Below are 24,132 nucleotides of genomic sequence, written 5' to 3' on the forward strand. Positions count from 1 at the left end.
CTGAAGATGGGCTCAGCAGGCAGCACTTGACTCCCAAGGAATGAACCTTTGCTGTTCCTTCTCTGTGGCATTTGAAGGAGACCACAGAAAGCATCAGACCTGCAAACTGCATAACAAGCTTGACACGTAATTTTTTTTCCTCCTCCCTATTCCATACTTGAAACTTAAAAAATGCCTGGGAGGGACTTCTTTAAAGTTGAAAACAATGTTTTATATTAGGAGGCAGCTACCATGTGGAATTACCAGGAAAAAACCTACTTTCTCCAAGTATTCCATGGGTTTTGTAAAAATCCTTACTCAGAGTGTAACTGCCCTGGTGCTGGAGGCAACACAGAGCATCCCTGTGCCCAAGGCAGTGGTGGAGTCGCCATCCCTGGAAGTGTTCCACAAGTCAGTGCTGCACTTCGTGATATGGTTTAGTGACATGCTGGGATTCAAAGGTTGGACTTGATGATCTTGGAGATCTTTTCTAACCTTAATAATCCAGTGACTCTAAAATACCTGCAGTGTTTGTGGTGGCTGCCGACACATGGTCATCTCTCTTGAAGTACCTGGGATAAGCAAAGCAATGCTCTCCTCTCCTCATCCGATTTAAAGTGTCCCTGGTAAATCCAGTTACTGTTATTTTCCATTCTTTCACATTCTAGGCACTTACCAGTACCTCTCCTTTTCCCCCAGTGCCTTCTAGGAACTGCAGGCAAGCTGACTGCTCTGGTAATTTTGGCTCTGAATATTCTGGTTTCACACATTCATTGCATCACCTGTCACGTGCTTTCTCTCTCCACAAACCTTTTCCATCTCCTTATACTGCAAGTTTTTCAGATGTTTAAATACACTACTGATTTTTCTAAATCTGCTTCTAATTTTACAAAATTATTTCTAGCTCATTTATTGTAGTGGCCAAATTAAAAACTACTTGTTTATCATATTCAATGAAAATATTCCATTATTTTTTCCTTTTAAAATTGACAGGGTTCATTGTTATTTTTAATATAACCTAATGCAGGGCTCTTTTTGGCTTGCTGTTTGGCTGGTGCCACACAGATGTTTTGACTGAGCTACCCATCACAGTGGGACTATCTTCTGATTTATCACAGCTGATGGGACTCCTTCAGCACACCTAAGCCATTTAAGCAGCTTTTCCCAATATTTTCTTTAACTCACTGACAGTCTAATGAACTGCATCAAGTATAAGGTAATTTCATTGGGGAGCTTTGGACAAGGAAGGCCAAGGGTATCCTGGGCTGCATGTGGAAGAGTCATGCTGGCAGGGGCAGGGGATGATGCTTCTCCTCTGCCTAGCTCTACTCAGTTCCATATTCTTTTCCTGTTGGGGGCACCAGAATTGTACAGAGAATTCCAGGTGGGGAATAACCCAACCCAATCTCAGCTGGCCCTGCTTGAAGCAGAAGGTTGGTTTAGAGGATCTCCAGAAGTGCCTGCCAACCTCAAACTACAGCATCTAAAAATCTGATCATCATACATATGGGATCTTCCAGAATGTAAAGCTTTATTACTATTATAAATTCTTTATGGTGGAGTTTTTCTATGTCTTTGTGTTAACTGTCATTTTAAACAAATGGCCACTGAAACTTACCTCAGTACAAAATAACATCCACTAACTTTAAAACACAGAAATCACTGCACTTTAAAGCAAATTAAAATTCAGTGCAAGGATGGTACACTCATCTTCCCTCCAGCTGATAAAACTATTGTTTCATGAAATGCCAGAAGTGATAGATGTTCCTTTACTTGCTGTGTTATCAATGCAGCTCCTGAGGAACAAGCTCCTTGCAACTGGAAATTATGAAATTACACAGTATATCACTTGGCATTGATTGACATGTTTTATTTTTGTATTGATACAGAAAAATGTTTCTCTGTGCAAGTTTTAAATATAAATTTCCATTGACAGAACATTCTGTATTATTATTGCTGCTGTTTAATCTGTCACATTTTCACTGAACTTTGAAAAATTATTCTGTTCTGCCAGAGCCTCGATGTTCTTTGTGCTGCTCTGGCAGACAATACAGTTAGAAAGAATTTCCCAAAAAGTAGGAGAAAAAGGATTTAGTCCTCAGCATTTGAGATCTCCCATTAAGGAAATCATGATTAAAAACACAGAAAACATACTATTTTATTACAATCTGGATTAGAGAATATATCCTGGGATATATTCAAAATAAGGCAACTGGGGGAAAAGGGAACGTAGAGATGTACAGATTGGGCAGGTTCAGTGCAAATACTCCCATTCCTTATCTTCCTTTCATCTTAAGCACTGGTGAGATGGCAAATAATTATTGTCTTCCCTGAGAAGGCAAGGCATGGCTAGAATAACAAGCAGCAGCTTTTGAAACAAAGAATGTTTTATTTGCTTAGCTCACATACATTAACGCATTAAAACAAAAAAATTGTTCTAACTTTTAGATTTGAGTGCAAAGTACTGGTCAAAGTATTGATCAGATTTTAATTAATCAATGATTAATAGAAGAATTAATCTTTGCAAATCCTATAAACATCTCATTACGTGACTTTCAACATGACTGGAAATAGGTTAGTTGAAGAAATTCTGTTTGTGATGGAGATCTGGAGAAGTTTTCTCAAAATTTGCTGCAATTCAGAAGCAACTTTAGCTTGGACAGGATTTGTTTGCTGAGGCAGCCAGTGGCAGAGTCAGAGGAGAGCCACAGAAATGTGAGATGGCTGGGGCCGAGCTGGAGAGGCTGATGGAGAAGGTTCATTCAGCCTACAGAAAGGACAGCTACACTGGACCCAAGATAGCTGCACCCTTCCACTATCTGCAAGGCCTGGAGAGAAGACACAGCCACGCTACTCTCAGAAATGGAAAAGCAAAGGACAAGGAACTACAGTCACAGGTTCCCTCAAGGAAGAAGAAAAATGTTTTTCTCAGTTGACGTTGGTGAGACAGGACAGGCCGTCAGGAGAGCCCACTGATCTCCATCAGTGGAGATCTCCCAACCCTGCCTGAATGAGCCCCGAGAGCCACAGCCCCTCCCTGCACCCAGCTCTGCCTCCAGGGCTGCCTGGATGGGTTGACCTTGCAAGGTCACTTCCAACCTTGAGTATTCCAGGATTCAAGCAAGTGCTGACATCAGGAGATGATTACAAAAGAAGGAAAAAAATGAACTTGGCAATTGAGAAACCAGCCTCTCTTTATCTTCTCCTGAACATGAATAGCATTCAAAGGCCCTGGAAAACTTTTTCATGCAAAAATTAGCACACAGCCCAAGATACCAATTTAGTTTAGAGGACAAGTCTCTGCTATTTCTCTTTAGATTTTTTCTTTTATTTATTCTCCAAAGACATCTCTGGCTTTAGAGAAAAGATGGGATTTTAATTTTTGTCAAAAGGTAACAACAAAAGAACCCATTTAAAGCAGAAAGCTCTGCTTGGCTTTGAAGTATTCAGTTGAAATAGGCGTCTGTTCAAAGGACATTTTCTAGCCCAATGTATAGCACAGTCCATTTAAAATCCACAACTTGCTTTAAAAAATTGAATGGGAAGTCTTAAAAGTATAACATATGTGTTAAAGGCAAAAACTTTACAAAATCACATTTCTTGGCTCTCAGTCAAGCTAGCTCATGCAGGAGATCAAAAATGTCTTGTGTCAGTCAGTCAACCCAATCTGGCCTTGGACACCTCCAGGGATCTAGGGGCTTCTCTGGGCACCCTGTGCCAGGGTCTCACCACTCCCACACAGAGGAATTGCTTCCCAACATCCCATCTATCCCAGCTGTCTGACAGTGGGATGCTATTCATGTCACTCCATCCCTTGTCCAATGTCCCTCTCCAGCTCTCCTGGAGCCCCTTAGGGCACTCTGAGCTTTCTCTGGAGCTTCTCTTCTCCAGTCTGAACATTCCCAGCTCTCCCAGCCTGGCTCCAGAGCAGAGGGGCTCCAGCACTTGGAGCAGCTCTGTGGCCTCCTCTGGACTTGCTCCAACAGGTCCACAACTGTTCAGTGCTGAGGAGAGGCCACTTTTCACTGACTCTCTGTTTAAGGAATTTAGGTTCTCTGAATCACATTTATGTTAAATATCTGAGTGACTCATGCAGAGTCACCCAATGACAAAAGAACAGAGAATTGGAAGTGGCTGCTGAGTTTTGTTCTCTACTGCTACATCCTGGACTATCCATCTGTCCATTTAAATACAAAAAGGGGTGTGGGGGGAAAGGCCTCCTAATTTCACTCTCAGCAAAACTGCAAATTGTCCATACCTGAGGAAAAGGAGGGAGAAACTCAGGCTCAGACAGCTCCTACAAAATCTGTATCATAGCCCAAAGCTTTCCAGCCAGCCACGGATGTAACAAGCTCCATCACAATAAAGATTTTATGATATGTCTTCTTTATCTGTTTTCAAGCATGAAATCACCATGTTGGGCAAATATGAGCAAGAAGTGTGACTATCTGTAAAATCAGGCTATTACTATTTCCCTCTCCCTTCTGCAGACACTGTGTAACTTTACGTTATTTTATGTAACACTACTGAAGTACTTCTGAAATATCCCAGAGAAAACGCCAGGCAAGTACAGATTACTTTGGTCACTATAATCTGATTAGAAACACTGCCCACTCCTACATTTGCAGAAACAGAAAAACAACAGAAGCTGTCTCACATGGCTGATCCCTGAACCACGGCCTGCTGTTCTGTGGGGATGAGTCACCAGTGATGAGGAGATACAACCATTGCCTCAGCACCATTATCTCATCCTTAGGAGACACCTGGTTGCGTGGAGTTGGACAATAAGCACCCTGTCCCGGGCCCCCAGGGATCCCAAGCCATGCCCTTGGGGAGCGGGCCGTACCTGGTTCTCGTCCTGCACCTCCATGCTGTACTGGGGCCCTGGCTGCACCTCCGGCACTTTCTCTCCGAGGAGGAAGCCCAGGCGAGTCATGAGTGTGTTCGCTGCCTCATCTACAGATGGAGGGGGTCCCAGCTCCTGCTCAGTATCACCTAAACAGAAGAAAACCATATTCAGACAGGAACTGAAGTTTACTTTGGCTGCTGCTCAGTGGCTTTACCAACACAACACCACTACCTGTTGCGGACCCTCGGTATCTGGGTTTTCAAGTCTGTTTTACCGTTCCACGCTGGTCATTAATTTTAGGTCGTGTGCCATAGATACAAGTTTTCTCCAATGTTAACTGTTGCTTCTCCCCTCAGTACTTGTTATTTTCTCAGCACCTCCCATGGAAACACACCTAGGCGTCTTGTCCCTGCAGCAGAAGCACTAGAGCTACCAGGGAACAAGATTTTCTGAGCCAGCATTGGAGAAGAGAGTGTTTGCTCTCCTCCCTCTGTTTCTTGGAGGCACAGAAACTGTCTCCAAATTACTAACAGAGAAGACAAGGCTACGAGAGCCATCTGGAAGACTGCAGAGCAACCGACCTGTGCTACTGAGTAGTTAACAGGAAAGACCAGGACAGAAAATACATGTGCAACTTCCACTGTCACCTGCTGTCCCCAACACACTCACAGTCATATGGAAATCAAGTTTCCCCAGATACAACTCAACTTCTGCACTCACCCTTATGGGCCATGTCACAAAGTAGCCTGCCTGCCAATTCCCCATCAAGTCTACAAAACATGCAAAAAAAAAATTCCTAATATTTTTTTCTATTTTTTTTCCCACCATGTGTAGCGAAAGCAGCACAGACAAGCTTCCAGCTTGCAGTGCACACCAGGCAAAGGCCAGGCATGTATACCAGCATTTCTGTATCCCTTTAATTTCATATCAAAAGTCTATGGAGGTTTTTGACTTGTACTATCACACACATAATTTGGGTTCCAAAAGTCAAGTTCCTCCCTGCCCACATCAGCAGCAGGGTTAAAGCCTGAAGGTCAAGTTCTTACCACATTACACCATAGTAATACTGTACTTAGTGCAGTTATAGGAGACTGATTAGGATTTGCAATTAGTCTGCAGTTAATTATTCATCTGATAATGTATAATCTGGAAAAGAGCCCATCTCCATCTCCCAGCTCTGCCCTGGTTTGGGCTTCTCCAGCACTCAGCCTGCAGCAACAGTAAAAGGATGCTACTTTAAATAAAATATTGCTTTTTGGTAACTGTAACTGAAACCCACAAATCATGGAATCTGGGATATGCACAAAACCTCAGGAAATTTAAGCCAGCTGCTTCCATAAATTCCCATTTAACCTCATAGAGTACAGCTCACAGAAGCTTACAGCAATTTTTGGATGTCTCATCTGCACTACTGCAAATTAAAAACCCAGGAGCATCTCCCATGCAACCACAACTGCATTCCTCCACCGCCAGCTCAGGGAGTTGAGCACTGGGAGCTGTCCTTCCACCACAGCTTCGCTGCTATGGAAATGGATGATACAGTAGGGCCATGTAAGCTAAGTTACTGAATCCCTGTTGTACTGCTTGAACCAATGCTGATGTGAATCCAACAGATTTAAGAGAGACAAATTTAGATGGATGGCCCAATTTGTGGAACTGCTGACCACCCACAGTCAATCTGTGGGCATTTACTGGCTCTAGGAGCCCGAGGCAGAACAGAGACATTTATGTAAAATGAAAACTAAACAGACTATTATTGCCAAGGTTATTTCTTTCTTTCAAAAGGTAGACCACCTTTTTAAAGGTAGACTTCTTTGGTAAAAGCCATTCCCTGGATATGGCTCCACAGCCTATTGCGCATTCCCCATTCTGTTCTCACCACGGTATTAAAAATATTCAAATGATGCTGACTTACACATCTAGGCAGAAAGGAACAGCTGGATCTACCTCTGCACTGCCCGAGAGGATTTAGGAGTGCCCAGCTGCAGGGCACCGGGCACAGCCAACTTCCTTTGGCTTAGTGCTGGGAACAACTCCTAACAAAAATTCACTCATTGGAGGTTGAGCTTCTTAACCTGTCCTTAACCCCTGCTTCTTTTAAATTACCCCTAAAACATCTCCAAGGGGTATGAACCTGGCTTTCACCTGTAAATACAGAAAACTACAAGCTTACTCCAAGTCATTGTGTAGGTACACTGAAGATACAGAGGATAATAATTATGTGCTTTGATAACAGTCTAATGGCAGGGCGCTGGAACCACAACATCTTCAAGGTCCCTTCAACCCAAACCAGTCTGTGATTGTAATTCACAGAGTCATGTGAAGTTTTGGCATGGGAGGGAGCTTAAAACCCATCCAGTGCCATCCCACCATGGGCAGGGAACCTTCCACTATCCCAGGTTGCTCTGAGATCCATCCAACCTGATCTGGGACACTTCCAGGGATCCACGGGCAGCTACAACATCTCTGGGCACTCTGTGCCAGGGCCTCATCACCCCCACAGGGAATAATTTCTTCCTCATATATGATCTAACTCTTATCTCCTTCAGCTTAAGGTTCTTCTGCCTTGTCATATCACTCTATGCTCATTCCCTGCAAGATGCTGGTCATGGTACCAGGTATCACCAGCTGAACCACAGCAGTGGAGCTGTGAGGCCTCCATATTTCATATAGAGCTATCAATTATTTTATTATCACCTGGGTTTCAAAGTACAGATAACTTTGAAGTTCAGCAAAGCTCCATTGTACTGGATTATCCCCTCCTGAAGTCTTAAAAAGTAAGTGGAATCATTTAACTGAATGTCAAATAACAGATGCAACAGCTCTAAGGTGCGTGTGAATGGGTATCATGGATAAAAAGTTGTAAGTTGCCTTTCAGGGCTGACAGTAAGACCTAATACTCTCTTCCCATGTTCAGTGAAAGGGCATAACTGGTTTTTTCTCCTTTCCCCCATGTGTTATCCAGTTGGTGCTGCAACCACATTTTACGCTCACTTCAGCACACTCCCGTCTCCCCAGGAAATTTGAGCACAGAATTGGTAACAGAACTCGCCTGAGGTATTTCTAACTGTTTTGACACCACTGCTATAACTAGCTACAACAGCTCTAACACACCCCCAAGTCAACTCCAATAATAGTGGTATATCAATAACCAGTAACATACTGCCCCACTGTGTACACTCAAACCCAAAGTCAAACAGTGGATTAAAGAGATCCCAACATGCTGATGGTCTGAAGCTGCTGCACTTTCTACATGTCTTCATGTGCCCCTGCATCAACACTGAGTAATACTAAAAGCAACAACCAAACACTTAGCGCCAGGAATATTAAAAGAATAAAACCCCCTGTCTCACTCATTGCATGTGCACTAGTATTTTAAAGAGTTCTATGGGCTGTGTAACTTGATGTCCCTTTATGTTTAGCAGAAAGTTTGTATTTTTATATAAGCACACAAAACAACAGCAGGAAAAGGGTTCTCGGGAGCTGGTGTGCTGCTGCACTAGAAGGTGACTGTAGTCACCCAGCAAGCCAGGTTTCTGTCAGCTTCCTCTTGGCCACCAAACCACGTAAATTGGACTTTCATGCCAGCTGACAGCTTTACTTGGCTGTTCCTGTAATTTACGTCTCATGGAATCACTCAGTAACTATCTCCTGACATTTCACAGCCAGGTAAATGCTGTATCCCAGCACACTGTCACATCTCAAAGTCAGCTGCACTTGCCTGTCCAGGTCTTCCAAGTGCTTTAGAGTAGACATGTCTTGAATACACCCCTAAGTTCCTGGTAAAGCCACTACATACCAACTTAACCATGGCAGGGAAGGCTGAATTCAGCACCTCATGAAAACAGGAGAAACAATTCTTCTACAGGGAAAATAAAAAAAGGCAATTCTTTTGTTGGCGTGAGAGAACTTGGAATACTGAATTACTTTGGTTTGTTGCTCAGTAAAGCAGAGCCCATGCTGTCCCTCTACTGGTGGACCACAGCAAGCCTTGGTTTGCTGTCAGCAAGACAGTTTAATGCCAAGGCCCTCTGCAGTGAGATGGCACTGGAAAGGACACCAGAGCCACAGCAGTGCGATCCAGCCTGGCACCCACTGGGAACTGGCCTGGCTCGGAGGGGAAACCCACAATGGTTTAGGTTGGAAGGGACCTTCAAGGCCATCAGAGCAATTAAGTCACATTTATGTTGGATTTTCAACTATTCCATTATCATGAAGATGGGACTTTTCCTAAGGGAGTGCTGGGCACAGGTACAGGAGTCCACTGGCTGGGGCTGGGCTGTGATTCCCTCCCTTCCCCGGCTCCGTGCTGCCAGCAGGAATTTCTTGCCCTCCTGGGTTTCCTGCTGTCCCACTCTTCATCACTCTTGCATGTGGCAACGTTATATCCACAGGCTCCCAGTTATTGCTCCCAGCATTTTAATGCTCTACTAGATAAAAATGCCAGATAACCCAAACACAGGGAGTATCTTAGCCTAAAAGGACAGCCTGTTTCACATCTCTCTTAGAGCTTTTAGTTATTTCTGACATGCAGTCCTGCAGTCAGTCTTTTCTGAAGATTAAGGATTTAAAGAAAGAAGCACAGCTACTACTGACTACCTAAAATTTGACTGCAAATTTCATGTAATCTTTTGAATAATATCTTCCACTTTTTAGAAGATCTATTTAATTTCTGTACAGCTAACTACAAAAGAATCTGAATGTCTTATTTTTAATTTGATTTTGCAGTGCAAAGTAAGGCTGGTTGCTTACATTTTTCTTACAAAAAAATTATTAAAAAAAAAAATTCCTATGCTCCTTGGACAAATTACCTCTGCATCCAATCAGGCTGCAGCTTTGGAGACTGTTAATGTCTTGGAGCTGTTAATGGATTTTTATTTACATTATTATAAAGAAGCAATTCACTGCACTGTGTTTGTACTCTGCAGGCTGTATCTGGGATGGAAGTCCTTGGACACGTGGCAAAGAGCTTGTAAATCTTTTACTTCAGTACTTGAATTGCTGACTTCAGGTTTGGAGCACTTGCCTTTCAATTAACCACAACAAATTCCATCTGGGGAAAAGTTTTTAAATTATTAGGAAGCAATTTTTAGTAAGATTTAGAAAAGGCCTTTTTCATGTGGGATCAGTAAATGTAACAGTGTGTGCAAAGGCAATGTCACTGGAAGTGGTTTCATTTCTGGCTGAAGGTGATTACAGACAAGGTGAGTCTGGGCTCTGTTGGGGCTGCTCCATCCCTGCAAGGGTCCAAGGCAGGCTAGACAGGACTTGGAGCAACCTGGGATAGTGGAAGGTGACACTGGATGAGCTTTAAGGTCCATTCCAACCTAAACCATCCCATGATCTGTGAAAGTAAAAGAAACTAGAATACATGATTTGTCCACCTGTAGCCCTTGAGGAATGCACCATGATTCCCTGTGTTTATTTTGCTCGTGGATTGAACTACACTGGAAGGGTGTAATTCCACAAGAGGACTGGGTGGGCAGGGAGACTGCAGAAGACGAGATCAGGGGCCTGGAGGAGGTCAGTGCTCCAAGGAGAGGCATGAGCCTCAGGCAGGGCAGGCTGTGCAAAGCCTGGTGAGGCAGACATGGGAGAGTGGAGCTCCATCGGCCGGGACGAGGGCTGGGAGCAGCGAGGCCGGGGGCTCACGGGGTGTGGAAGGACACGGAGCAGCCCTGCCACAAGCCTCCCCAAGAGCTCCTCACCCACTTGATACTGCAAGAGCAAACTTCAAATGTTACACTTAAGTCATTAGTCACAATAATTAAATCCAACATTCAATTATTTAGACATTTCAGAAAGAGTGGAAATACCTCAGGCTCACGCAGTTACCTTTTTCTCTTTATTTTAAACAATTTTAGGAGATCCCAGCAGTGAACACACCCATACTTTCCATCTACTGCCTCTTTTTAAGTTAATGACTTTTTCTTTGACTGAACTGCAAAAATGAAAATTAGAATACAAACTGAGCTTGTCAAGCAATTTAATACCTGTGACCCCCCTTCAAAAGAATTCAACCCACTTTAAAAACAACAGCAGATCTCTGCAATTCACCCTGGAATTTACCTGATTTAGGCCATTTAGGAGCAATTCCACAGAGCCTGGCAGCTCTCTCAGATGTCTTATCTACAAATACTCTTTGGATTTCTGAAAGGGTCAACTCTTAACACCTCTGTAGTCATCACATGCAGCAGGATGGAGTGCTCATAAATGTTCAGAGTATTCCTTGAAAACCAAATACATCATTTTATGGCAGAGTTACTAGGTTTGCTCTTTTCAAGAAACCATTCAAAACGTACAATGTTTTTGTACGTTGTAATTTTTAAATAGTGTTTCTGTTACCTCCTTTCAATTCCTATTTGAAAGCTGCCACATATTTCAGCTGCAATTGCTTACAAGCAAATGAAATTTCTTTATTTGGTAATTCTGTGACTGGTTTGATAGCCACCATAATCTAATTCTAGATAAATGATGGAGGGTAGTGCCCCTGGGAGACATTAACAATGCATCTATAGTCCACAGAATATTTTTGGTTTAATGGCTGTACTTTTACTTTCAAAACATCTGATATCTATTTCAGTGAGTGTCTAACAAGAACAGTTCCTTTAGTGGCATCTGTCCCTGAATTTGCCTGAGTATGAGACTGATTTCCCTTTAGAAAATAAAAAATTCTTGAATTAGCAATGAAAAAAAGAGAATAGTTATGTGTGAAGAGCAAGCACCTATGGATCTGTGGAAGGCCAGAAATAAATGTTACCATTTCGGACCTTGATCTTCAATTACATAACTGCAGAGTTTTATCTAACAACTTCCCTCCCTCCATGTGACCTGAATCTGTTCCATTATTATGTACATCTGCTTTAAATTATTCTGGATACACTTGAGCTGTATTTGGAAAACGTCCTTGACCATTTCTGCATATCCCCCTAATCTCAGAATTAATGGAAGATTTTTTCATTAGTCTTGTTTACATCAAGAAGAGATTTTAAAAAATTTAACCACTAAGGATGAAGGCTGCCCTATACGCATCTCTGTAAATGTCAATTTTGAACTGCTGCAGCTCCAATCCTCGGGTCAGTTTTGAGAAAGGCATTGAGGGGCTGGAGAGCATCCAGGGCAGAGAATGGAGCAGGGAAGGGGCTGGAGCCCCAGGAGAGGCTGAGCGAGCTGGAAAGGGGCTCAGCCTGGAGAAAAGGAGGCTCAGGGGGGCCCGTGTGGCTCTGCACAACTCCCTGACAGGAGGGGACAGCCGGGGGAGATTTGGGATCTGCTCCAGGGAACAGGGACAGGAGGAGAGGGAACGGCCTCAGGCTGGGCCAGGGAAGGTTTAGACTGGATTACAATTAGAAAGATTTAGATTTAGGAAAATTTCTTAATGGAAAGGGTTGTCCAGCAACTACCCAGGGCAGTGGTGCAGTCCCCATTCCCATATGGATGTGGCACCTGGGGACAGGGTTAGTGGACAACATGGTGGTGGTGCTGGGGGAATGGCTGGACAGGATAAATTCATTAAAAGCAAATCTGACTAAATTATGGTCTTTGTATTTACAACATTGACAGCAATCTTGAAAATCTACTACTGTTACATACCTGAATAAGATTTCAAAAGTTCTGCTTGGATGTAATAACTGCCACAGGGATAGAATAATTTACTGTTGCCAGGTTTTAGAGTAACAAGTCGGGCTGAACAGGGCTTAGAGCAACCTGGTCTACTGGAAAGTTCCCTGCCCTTGGCAGTGGATGGAATGTTCCCTTCCAGCCCAACCCAGTCTGTTATTCTCTGACCCTTTTGGGGCTATTTTCAAACAGAACCAATGTGTAGGGCTCTTGTTAATTGTGTATCTTCAATGATTGGACAGGGAACACTCTACTGTGCATGTAGACGATATCAATTTAAAATTTGTTCTTTCTCTAAAGCATAAACTACTCCACCCAAATAAAATCACCCACACTGACCTCACAGTGCCCTGAAGTTATATAGAGTAGGAGCTGTAAGTTCATCCATAAAATATAGGTGAAGAAACACCAGTGAAGTTACTGAAGGGGGCAGATACAGGTGACAGATGTACAGGTAACTGCACACATCACCACAGCTCCTCTTGCCAGGCAAGATGCCAAGAACAGATGGGAATAGAGCACGGAGGCCAGGAATGCTACCCTAGGCAGACTCTGCCAGCAGCCAGGAGTGGAGAGCAGCAGCAGGGACCTGCTCTAAGTGCTGACCATATGTGGTGGGACCAGGCTTCCCCACAGGGATGGGGCTCCTCATGGGAACATACGGAAGAGCCAGCGGGGACTTGACTCTGAGAAAACAAAAACAGCAAGCACAGGAGTCGGGGAGGAAGGCTGCAACAGCCTCAGTCCAAACACAGGGATTTTGGAGCCTGCAGTAAATCCCAGGGCACTGGAAGAATTTGAAGCCAGGCTGGTACAACCAGTGCTTCCAAGCACTTTCAAACTGGCAGCTGGCCAAAATGGTCATGTTTGGACTCAAGGTAATTATTTTCAAGTGATTTGGAGTCAAATAATTACTGACATAAAATATCAAAAATTCTGCTTAATGAAGTGGAAAATCTACTGTGGTACAGGAGGTTATGCACAAATTGATCTCCTTTCTTCAGGGTCCAAGGGCAGCTGTGCTGCCCTGGAGAACAGAACAGATGGAACAGAGGAATGCTGATGACTGAAGCCAATTTCACCAGGGGAACAACAGTCACACTGGATAAGAATAAAGAAGTTCTTGTTCTACAGTCCTGGAGAGGGTGAGGAAGTGACAGCAACTGGCAAAAGAGCACAAGTCTTGGTGTGGCTTTCAGAGCACTGCATATTTTCACTTATGGGCAGCTCTCCACAGCAGCACTGAAATTCAAGGACTTTCATCTGTAGGCACTGGGACATGGGAACCAGGCGTATAAAAGAATGGAGCAGTTTCCTACAAATGCAACCACCCCTTCTTCTATTGTTACAGCTAACAATAATGGTAAAATGAATACTGAGGGGGTTGCCTCCATAAAGTAGGTGAAACAAAGTAACAGCATCCCAAAAAACTGTAGGAAAAAAAGAAATAGAATTGATGACCACTTCCTCTAGACTCTAAAGTATTTGGAAATATGTGAACCAGAAGGAAAAAGGGAGGACTGATTAATCACTCTAGTCACTAATCAGCACAACTATGACCAAGACCTCCAGCAACCATCATCTCCTTCCTTTCTGCCTCATTTAGCCGCCCTGTATTTCCACTTAGGGCAGGCATAAACACAAGGTGAAGACTAACTTCAAATTAAATGCCACTGAAAGATCTCCTAAAGAACTCGACAGGGAAGTAAGAAGGAAAATGAAGTTTGTGTAAAGACATCAAGGGCATTACAAACTGGAGCCCAAACACAGCTGGGACAGTGCTATCATCAAATGCCAACAGACAGCTAATCCAGCCTGCCCCATGCTGAGCAGGAACAGAACACAACTATCACAGGGTGAACAATTCTGGATTTATTTCATTTACTGAGGGAGGTGCAACATGGATTCGAGGAAGCATCACCCATTGGTTGCACTGCTAAAATGCCTCAGCACTTTGAAAAAGCTGGCTTGCTTTCTTTCCCCTCTCCTCCAGCTACATTTTTATGACACTTACATTTTTATGCCACTCCTTTGAAGTGGAAAGAGGAAGAGGAAACTCTTCTGGGAGAGTCACTCAACAAAAAATCTGCCCCACCTGCTCAGATGTGGAAGAAGAGGTTTTACACTGGTCCTTGCATGCCCATTGCTGACAGTTTCAAAACCATCAGGGTTGGTTTGCTTATGTACACATTTATTCGCTGGCAAAAAGCTATAAATATTCAAAAAGCCAAAGTATTAGCACAAAACTGTTATTGTTTCCCAACAGGCCAGTTGAAAGTAAGCACTGCTGCTTACTGAGGCAAAAACAACTTCTTAGATTCCCTGGGATCCATCTGGATGGGCAGCCAGAGGTGCTAGCCTGCTACTGCTGAAGTGTCTGAAGTGAAACACACCTCAGGAGCCATCTAGGCTACATGTCTCAAAGCAGTCACAACACTATTTAAAGTTGGGCAGTTCATCACAAAAACACAGTTTGGATAATTGACAGCCTTTCCCCCCCTTTCACTCTCTTCCAGGTAGAAGAACCCAAACCCTAGGTTTTAAGGGCTGGGTATTAAGAGATTGCACTAAGAAGCTTCAAGAAAAGCATGTTGTCTCCAATTATTTGACAGTTAAAACATATGAGAATAATCTATGGGATATGTATTATTTTCACTTCTTATCTTGAACAACCCTGCTTTGGTAAGAAGACTCAATAAACCCTAAACTCTGGACCCAACCACTATTCTCCAAGTTGCAACTTTCCATTCAAGCAAACTCGATGACATCTAATGGCAACTGGTCTGTGGCCAATCCCAAACAGATTCACACCTGGAACTCTTGGAATGCCTTCAGTATTCCTCCCTCTGATCCAGAACTTCAGACCAGACTGGGGCTTGGTTTGTAATACAGGAGTTTATTCTGAAACTGCTTCCATCTCTTGATGTGGCAGAAAGAACCAACAGCACCCTCCCAGGAACAGCAAGAGAAAAGTCAATTGCTTCCATAGCAACCGATGTGCCAAATTATGGCTCTTCTGCAATTAGGGCTGATCACAATGATTTCCTGTTCCCTTCAGGTCAGTGGACTTGTCAGTGCTGGGACAACCACAAGATTCAACAGTAAAACCATTTGTCAGATCATGGTTGGTTTGATTACTCCCTCTCCTTCCCCCCAGTTCATCACTGTTCAATATGACAGAGGTTGGACCAGAATCCTGCTGGCAAAATTTGTTTGGGGTTTTGTAGGATTTTTTGGCTCAGTGCCTGTATTTCCACAATGAAAAATCAGAGAGCAGTGCTGGTTCCTGCATTCCCTCTTAAAGGGCTTTTTCTAAGACCTGAGAAGTGTTTTGTTGTGTTTAGGAGAAACACGTGGATAGCGTAAAATAAAAAATACACATTTTACATGATAAAAAGAGAGAAGCAGCAGCAAGCAGATGTCAAGCTCAACAACTCTTTAACCAAAGGAAGAGAAAAAGGAGCGATGAGATGAACACAAGTGCTGCTGCCATGGTAAATCACTCCCCTCCCTGTCTATGGCGGGAGCACTGCAGTGATTCCTAACTCAATCAGGGATGAAAACAGATGCCTGCCAGCCTAACGTGGAACAAGCAAACCAGACATCCAAGATTTGTGTCCCAAAATTTCTGAAGAAGGAGTTAATCAAATGAAAAGATAATGTCATAACAGACACAGCCTTTGGTACACAATGACAAGGTAATAAATGACATAAAATGCAACTGCAAACATTAATCAGAGGCAAAGGGCCATTGCCTGAAAGCACCATCTATCTCTGATAGTTTCCAATAGGTTTTCTGAGCACTCAGAAGTCAAAACATGTTTTAACTACCATGAAAAACAAAAAGGAGCTCAAAGAAAGAGGCTCTCATGACCACATCTAAGAACCAAAAAGCCAGGAGAGCATTCGCCACACAAGCAGTGCCTCTTAGCAGGAGTGAGGTGTAATAGAGTGGGGGAAAACCCCTACACATTAAACTGAGTCACCAGAATCACTGCAGAAAAGGTTTGACAGTAGAATAATAGAGGTTGGAAGGTCAATTCCTGCTATTCTACGCTATCCTCCTTGAAGAGCAATGCTGGATGAGAGGGTGTCATCCCAGCCTCCCTGCCCTCAGAAAGCTGACAAGTGGGAAAACACAAATGCCTGTGTTTCAGTGTCTGCAAAACTGGAGCAGAGACAAGGAAGGAAGATGGATCAGAAACCTTCCAAGACCCTCCTTAGAAAGTCACAGAATGGTCTGGGTTGGAGGAGACTTTACAGCTCATCTAGTTCCAGCATCCACTAGACCAGGTTGCTCCAAGCCCCATCCAACCTTCAAGTCTTGAACATTTCCAGGGATGGGAAACCTGTGCCAGGGCCTCACTACTCACACAGGGAAGAGACAAAGGAGAACTCCTTCTCCAGCAGGGGCACTTCAAGTCAGGAAGTGCTGGATTGAAATCTGAACAACCTCTGCAACTACAAAAACGTCTACAGCAACATAATCTGAGACTCGATAACCCTTGTGGGTCCCTTTCAGCTTAGGTTATTCTGTGATTCTGTGATAATTCTGGTAGAAAGGGGTTTTTCAAAGTCATGGAACAGCTCTTTTTTGCCATCATGGTAGTTGCAACCACTGTAAATACAGGACAATTTCCAAATACACGTGAAAAGATTTAATTAATTTCTAAGCATCTACACTCTTTTCTCTATACAATGAATGCATTAAAGAAAAAAGAAATTATACCAAGCTTAAAACTTTACTATTTGGACTTGGTATTAGAACTTCCCTCAAAAGACACTCACTATGGTGATCTTTCTCCTTCCTTGGAGTCAGAACACCAGGAGAACACGTCACTCCCCCACACTGACTCACACTGAAGATGTCACAAGCAAATCCTCCCCCCAGCAGCATGAGGGGCTGAGCGGTGGCACTGCAGTTGCTCAGGAAACCACCTCCCTGGAATGTGCTGAAATTTGCCTGAAGCCTTAAAATAAACATTTTGATACTGAGCAAAATTTCATCTCTTGGCATCTCAAATTGAAATCATTATTCCTATATATTCAGAGTGGCTGATGTTCTCTTTTCTTTGCTATTCAGTGTTTTAAACTGCTTTCAGGTGTATAATTAACTACATTTTTTTTGGTCAGGTATCACATTAAAAGCCACTCCACCTCCCCTCTATTGCCAGGCAGATCATCAGCCTAATTTTTTCCTTCTTTCAACTCACACCATTATTCTTGGAAATGCTCAGGATTTAGCACTGTGTGCTATATCCTTCACAGGATGCAAACGTTTTAGAACAGGGTTAACGTAAGCCTAGCACAGAGGAAAGAAGTTGTATTTCCTCAGAAAACTGATTCCCAGCTGTGCCTGAAGCTTTGCTACTACCCAGAGTAAGACTCTCCCTCCACCTTCCCATCAGGAGCTGGACGCTATGTCCCCTTTGGTCCCTTTTGTGAGTTGACCACAACCTTGTTCTTTCTCCTCCTCTTTACACAAGGATCTTTCTCTTTACCAACAACCTACTTCTTCCAAGGTGTCACATCTTGAGCTCCTTCAATCCAGCCTTCCTGACCAGGAAAACCTCCAGCCCCCACATTACTGCTACTTTCATAGAAGGATATATCAATTTGGGCAGTTTCTTCTGTGAGCAGCTTCAGGAATCCTTCCCCAATGCATTCTATCCTTCCCTCTTCCCCTGCCTGTCCAACTGCCAACATAAACCTGGCCACAGTCCCCTGACTCTGCAAGTTCTTCTTCAAGTTCATCAGCCACAGAAATAAGCAACACCCTGATTTCACAGTCATTTATTAATATGATCTTAGTTACTGTAGCTACAGATTTCAGAGGCAGATGTCACACATTTACATGCCATTTCAACATACTATATACTCTTTTTTCCATCCAAAGCCTATAGTGAGTATCGATCCCTCTAGTTCATAACCAAGGAAAGCCAGGGTAAGAAACTTCAGAATTCAGCACAAAATCCACCAAAGCACTTGCTGCTGTTTTCAGCTTTCCCCCAGCACCTCCACAGTCTCTAGCCCTCCCCAGGTTACCACTTCCAAGTGTGGAAGAATCTGGGAAATGATAGTGAGCTGCAGATTCTAGGCACTCACATGTGCTGGGTTTGCCAGGGCTTGGAGGATTTAGGTAACGCCTGCCCGAGCTGACAGACATGGACAGCGTTGAGCCAGGAAGGGACACAAACCACTTCTATTTATTTTTCAACCAGAGGCCTCAAGCAACATGTATATATTTCAGAGCAACTGCTACAGGATACATAAATTAGAAGGTATTTCTTTAAAAACAAAATAAAAATAAACACCCTAATATTCTTGGATGCAGGTAACAAGGTCCCACAGTTTTGCTTTAGCTGATTTAATGATGTTTCTGAGACTTGGTTTTATTCCAGCCTCTCTGCAGACCAGCATTAAAAATTAAATTTAAAGGAGTGTGCTTATTGGGTCATTTTTATCTTTTCAAAAGCAACTCTCTAGACCTTCTAAATTATACTGAGGGGAGAGCAGCCACAAGCAAAATTACAAGAAACAAATGTAAACGGGCACTTAGCAGAAATCAATACTTATTCAAACTTCCAAGACAGTGAAACTTGGCTAGGGAAGGTCCAGCCAACCATCTAGCCAAAGGAGCCATATTATACATTTAAAAAATCTTTGTGCCTGTTGCCCCTCTTTGCACAGAGCCTTCGCATGCAGCTTACCAGGGCAGAATGCATCAACGTCCAGCTTCTGGGCAGAGAGGGTTGGGGAGCCAAGCTCAGACTCTGGGATTCGAGGGCTCTCAACAAATTTTGCTTTCCTCAGAGGGGCTAAAGGAGGAGGGGGAAGAGAGAAAGAGAGGTCATGAGTAAGGGAAATAGCAAGCAACAGATGGAAGCACTTAACTAAACGACACTGTCAGACTCATATCAGGTTACTTCCCACCCCACCCCCCCGGAAAAAAAATTATCCACATTCTTTACAAAGGAGATGGCTCTTGGTTAAACTTTCAAAGTGCACAGGCTGACTTTAAAGTGTGTGAACACTGAGGCACATTCCTGACACTCTAAAACAATTCTATTTTCTCCTACTTTATTAATTTTTTTGTAGGTAGCAAATGAGCCTGGTTTCAGCAACTGTGGAAAAGCAGAGATCATAGAGATACACAGAGCCCATCAGGTTTTAAGATATTTAGCTGTAAGTATCTGAACTGAGCACATAAATGCTATGTTCAGTAACTGTTTCCTTGAACATAAAATTTCAGTTTCAAGACAGTCTCATTGTTGGACCAAACAGGTTTGGTGTTCAACACAAAAGAGCAGAGCAGAGCTAACACTGTCCAAGCCAAAAAGAAGCACTCCACTTTTAACCTTGCAAATCCATAAAAGATCAAGAGACTTAACAGAGAACGGGGAAGAGGTAAAAGTGTCTGTAACAAAGCAGCACTGACCACTAGTGCTAGAAAAATAGGTTTTTCGCCATGTTTTAACAGTCTGAACTCTAAAAGACATGAAATTCTGTACCACATTTCTTTAGAGTAAAATTAATAGAAGTGGTTTAGTAAAAGTCTTTAAATATATTCCAGGCCAGAGAAAGAGAACTAGAGAGTAAATTACATGCAGAGATTGTAATATTGCATTTCCAAGTTAAACTCTCATGTCCATTACAATGAAAGGCTAATTTGAAAAGCCCCTCAGCACTGATTCTGGGGGTCAGTGGCTTCTGCCCCTCCATTTACATAATTTATATTTATAGTTCCCTGTCTTGCAAATTAAATTTGGGATCTGCAACTAGAGATTGGGAGGTTGATTCTTTTGCATCTCCTGTAATAAAAGCTCAACAGGTCAGAGAATGATCTCCGAGGCAGCAATAAATCTCCTGGTTTTAGGGAGCTGCCATGGTGCTGAGAAGGTCCAAGGATGGGAAGCCTGACAGACAATGCACAACTAGATCACTCTAATTGAGCTACACATTCGTGAGCCCAGATTTTTTTTTTTAATGGAGCGTGCAAAACAGAGATAAAGACTGGAGTATGGTTTTTCAATAGAAAGTCCCTGTGAAGCAGAAGAAAGGCAAGGAATCAACCCCCCACCTCTGCACCAAGACAGGTGTGCTAAAAACCCTCCTCTCTACCCCCTCATGATCCGGATCTGCCGAGGGAAAACAGGTACCACACTTCCATTTTACACACGAAATCCTGGATGAACATGAGGCATATTGCCAGAACATTCCCTGCAAACCCATCAGGGCTGGTGCAACAGAGCCCTGCCAGGCAGGAGGGATGTGAGAGACTCAGGAAGACAAGGACAGCCTGGAGCCCGTTCTCCCTCCCAGCCCACGATGCTCGTGGGTGTGCAGCACCACCCCTCCAACACACAACCTGATGCTAAACACTACAGGCCAGCAGTCGATTCCGTATAATCCCCCAGGGAAAGATCCCACATGTGCACACACAAACACCCCGCAGCCACAAACTGGTCAACACCCGTGAAAAATCATTCCCAGTCACAGTCTTGTGCCAGATCCTGATGTAATGAAAACATTTTAATATTGAGAAGATTATTGCTATGGCCTGGAAATTGTTAAAAATAATAATTCTGAACTGGTAAATCCTTTAATATTTCATTTGTAATTGTGGTTTTAATAAATATGTTTTACCATAGTCTCAGTAAAAGTAATTTCTTTAAAAGATATTAAAAGTACCCTGTCTTTTCTTTATCATTTGTAGCTGAAACCAGGACCATATATCATCCCATGCACATGTGGCAGTGCTCACTGTGTTCTAAAGTACAAAACTATCAAAGTTTTCACAGTTCAAGAAATGTTAATGGCTGATGGGATTGTCACTAGAAGGTTCTGCACTACAGATTATTTTTAAAAAGAGGAAAGAGAATTTTAGTAAACATAGAGAGGTGTAGTGTGATCACTACACTACTTGCTGTGTGGACACACAGGTCTGTGGAAGATGCAGGACCTGCATGTTTTGACAGATCAGCATTGAACCGTTCACCTCTCACCTGTAAGGAAGGCATCAATCTCCCATTCCACTGGGTTTAATTTCTACATTTACTCTGGATCTCTTTTACTGCTCATTGAGGTGCCCACTGCCCCCCTAATCCCTGCCTTTGCCATAGAACTGACTGATGAGCAGATGTGATGGGCTCATGGGTTCAACAAGCTGATCCACCATTTCTTCTCTTGAGGGCAATAAAGAACATCCTATCACCAGTGTGGTGAAATCTCCATATACTGCAAGCTCAACCATACACAAAATTTTAAGGCATTTCATAGCATCACAAAATCACAGACTTGGTTGTGTTGGAAGCGAATTTAAAGCTCATTCAGTTCCACTGCCTGCCATGGGCAGGGATAACTTCCACTACACAAGGTTGCTCAGAGCACTGCCCAGCCTGGCCTGGCCCCTCTTTTATTATGTTTTTCTTCCCTCAAAAGAATGATTTGAGCTTTAAAAACACACTTCCACAAGCCAAGACACACCATGTCACCATGACTCACAGACAACAGTTTACTTTAAAAGGCCCTAGTCAATACAATCCTCTCCATGTAATATAGGCAGTGAAAAGTCACAGAAGGAAGAGTTTCTGTTATTATAAATACCTTAAATGTGTAAAAGACAAAAACTCCTCCTAACTCACCCATAACCCGATTACAGGAAAGGAGGATTTTCATGTACAAGAATTAAGCACCTCTGACTTATGTTCAAATGAAGATTATCCTGACAGATTCAGATTTGGGCATTACTCTTCTACTGGAATAAATAACAAATGGAAATGTCATAAAGTTTAAAATCTGGTTTGACACTCTACAGCCAAATGTTAACGGATAACATTGATCTTTTTATAAAAGTGGCTTTTCAAGTCACAACCGTTCGCCTTGGTCCTGAACCCCTTCCTGAGAGCAAAGGCAAATCTTATGATCACAGTCATGAGCTTCCGGCACGAATTATTAAAACTAACAAAAGCATGAAACAATTATTTGAAGTATTCTGTACCTGCTCAGTCCTTCAGGCCTCTTATTCCTATAAGGATTTTCTGTATGAAACCAACCAATTCCAGGCCTTAAACAGCATGAAAATAGCCCTTCATTTCACACAACTGCAGCTTTTGAGCAAATTACGTATTCCAAGAACACCGGGGAAAAGCATGTCTGCAACAACCAGTTATAAAAATATAATGGACTGAGTAAAGATGGCAGTCACTAGCAACGCTGGCTTTCTAGAACTGCAAAACTAGCATTGAAGTCAGAAAGGCATACTGATTACACAGAGCCTAAAGTCACAACCTTGTCCCTGGGGTGCCACCACCCAGGAGCCGATGGCTGCAGCCCCTGATCTGTGTCCACCTCACAGGCCCAATGGCTTGATGACAAACACAATGTTGGCATCATATAGGAACTGACTTGCTACTACTGAAGTAGGAACTTCAATTTCAATAGCTGAGATGCTATTTCAAACCAATAATGCACATTTCCTAACTAAATACTTTCCCTAGTGTTAGCTTATCACAGAATCCCAGACCTGGTTTGGGTGGGAAGGGATGTTAAAGCCCATCCAGCCCCATCTCCTGCCACGGGCAGGAACATCTTCCTCTAGACCAGGTTGCTCCAAGCCTCTCCATGTGCCAGCCCCTTACAAGAACCAGGAAAATGGACATTACTGCCCAAACTGCATCAACACAAACTACTGCAGCTGTTTCCTCACAGAGTCTCACACACTTGATTGCTGCAGAACACATGTGGCCACATGCCTTGGCTTCTCCTGGTTCATTCCTATGGCAGGTCCAGGGCAGAGTCTGACCAAGGAGCTTGGCTCAAAATCAGCTTTTGTGCCCAGTTTTGTGTCTTGCCCATGTTAAACAGTTGAATTTCACCCATGCTTCAAACCTCCCTCTGCCACGAGAGGATGAAACAATGACATTTGCTCTCTTTGTGTAAAAATATTGTGTTTATCACAGGCTGATGAGGTGAAAACGTGCCAAAAATGATGGGTACATTTCATAGAATCACAAACTGGTTTGGATTGGAAGGATCTTGAAGATCACCTAGCTCCAACCCCCCTGCCACTGGGTATTTACCACACACTCATCTCTTGCGACTAATCCAGCGGAGGAAGAGCTGAATTTTGCACATTAATTTTGTGTTTTAAACTACTGTAAGCACAATTTTATCATAGAATGTTAATGAGTTGGAATGGATCCTAAAGTTCATCTAGTCGAAATCCCCCCTGGATGGGCAGGGACACCTAGTAGACCAGGTTCCTCAAGGCTTTATCCAACCTGGCTTTTAACACTTCCAGGGATGGGAAAGCCACAACCTTCATAACCCCCACAGCCTCGTTTGTAACATAAATTCTGTATTTAAATTAAATCCTCAAAATCTCTAAGTTTCACAAAATCCTGCCCAAGCTGTGCTATGTTTGGGAAAAGCCAGAGTCATGGTTTGAAGAGCAAACTTTGGAAGCTTGGATCTAAAGAGAGCGAAAGTGGGTGTTCAGTGCATCCTCTATTCCCATCGTTCACCCATCCCAGCTCATGCCAGAGCCTGACTTGTGCTGGAAGCGTCCCAGCAGCTCTGCAGTGCAGTGCAGAGCTGCCTTTATTGAAGTCTCCCTTGAACTAAAATGTTTTTAGTGCTGCAGAGTTATTGATCCATGGAGCTCCTGGAACAAATAACTGTCA

At 43.2% G+C, this 24,132-nt stretch overlaps 1 protein-coding gene across 1 annotated transcript in view; it reads right to left on the minus strand.

Annotated features, from left to right (window-relative positions):
* TANC2 (tetratricopeptide repeat, ankyrin repeat and coiled-coil containing 2) overlaps positions 1 to 24,132 on the minus strand; it is a 120,890-nt gene that overhangs the window by 61,865 nt on the left and 34,893 nt on the right. Inside the window, exons 6-7 of the mRNA XM_062507951.1 lie at positions 19,159 to 19,266; positions 4,826 to 4,974 (exon numbers count right to left, since the gene is read on the minus strand). Coding sequence (XP_062363935.1) covers positions 4,826 to 4,974; positions 19,159 to 19,266 — 257 coding nt within the window. The remainder of the gene's footprint in view (positions 1 to 4,825; positions 4,975 to 19,158; positions 19,267 to 24,132) is intronic.

The sequence above is a fragment of the Cinclus cinclus genome, chromosome 24 (genome assembly GCF_963662255.1).
Source record: "Cinclus cinclus chromosome 24, bCinCin1.1, whole genome shotgun sequence".
Classification (NCBI taxonomy): domain Eukaryota; kingdom Metazoa; phylum Chordata; class Aves; order Passeriformes; family Cinclidae; genus Cinclus; species Cinclus cinclus.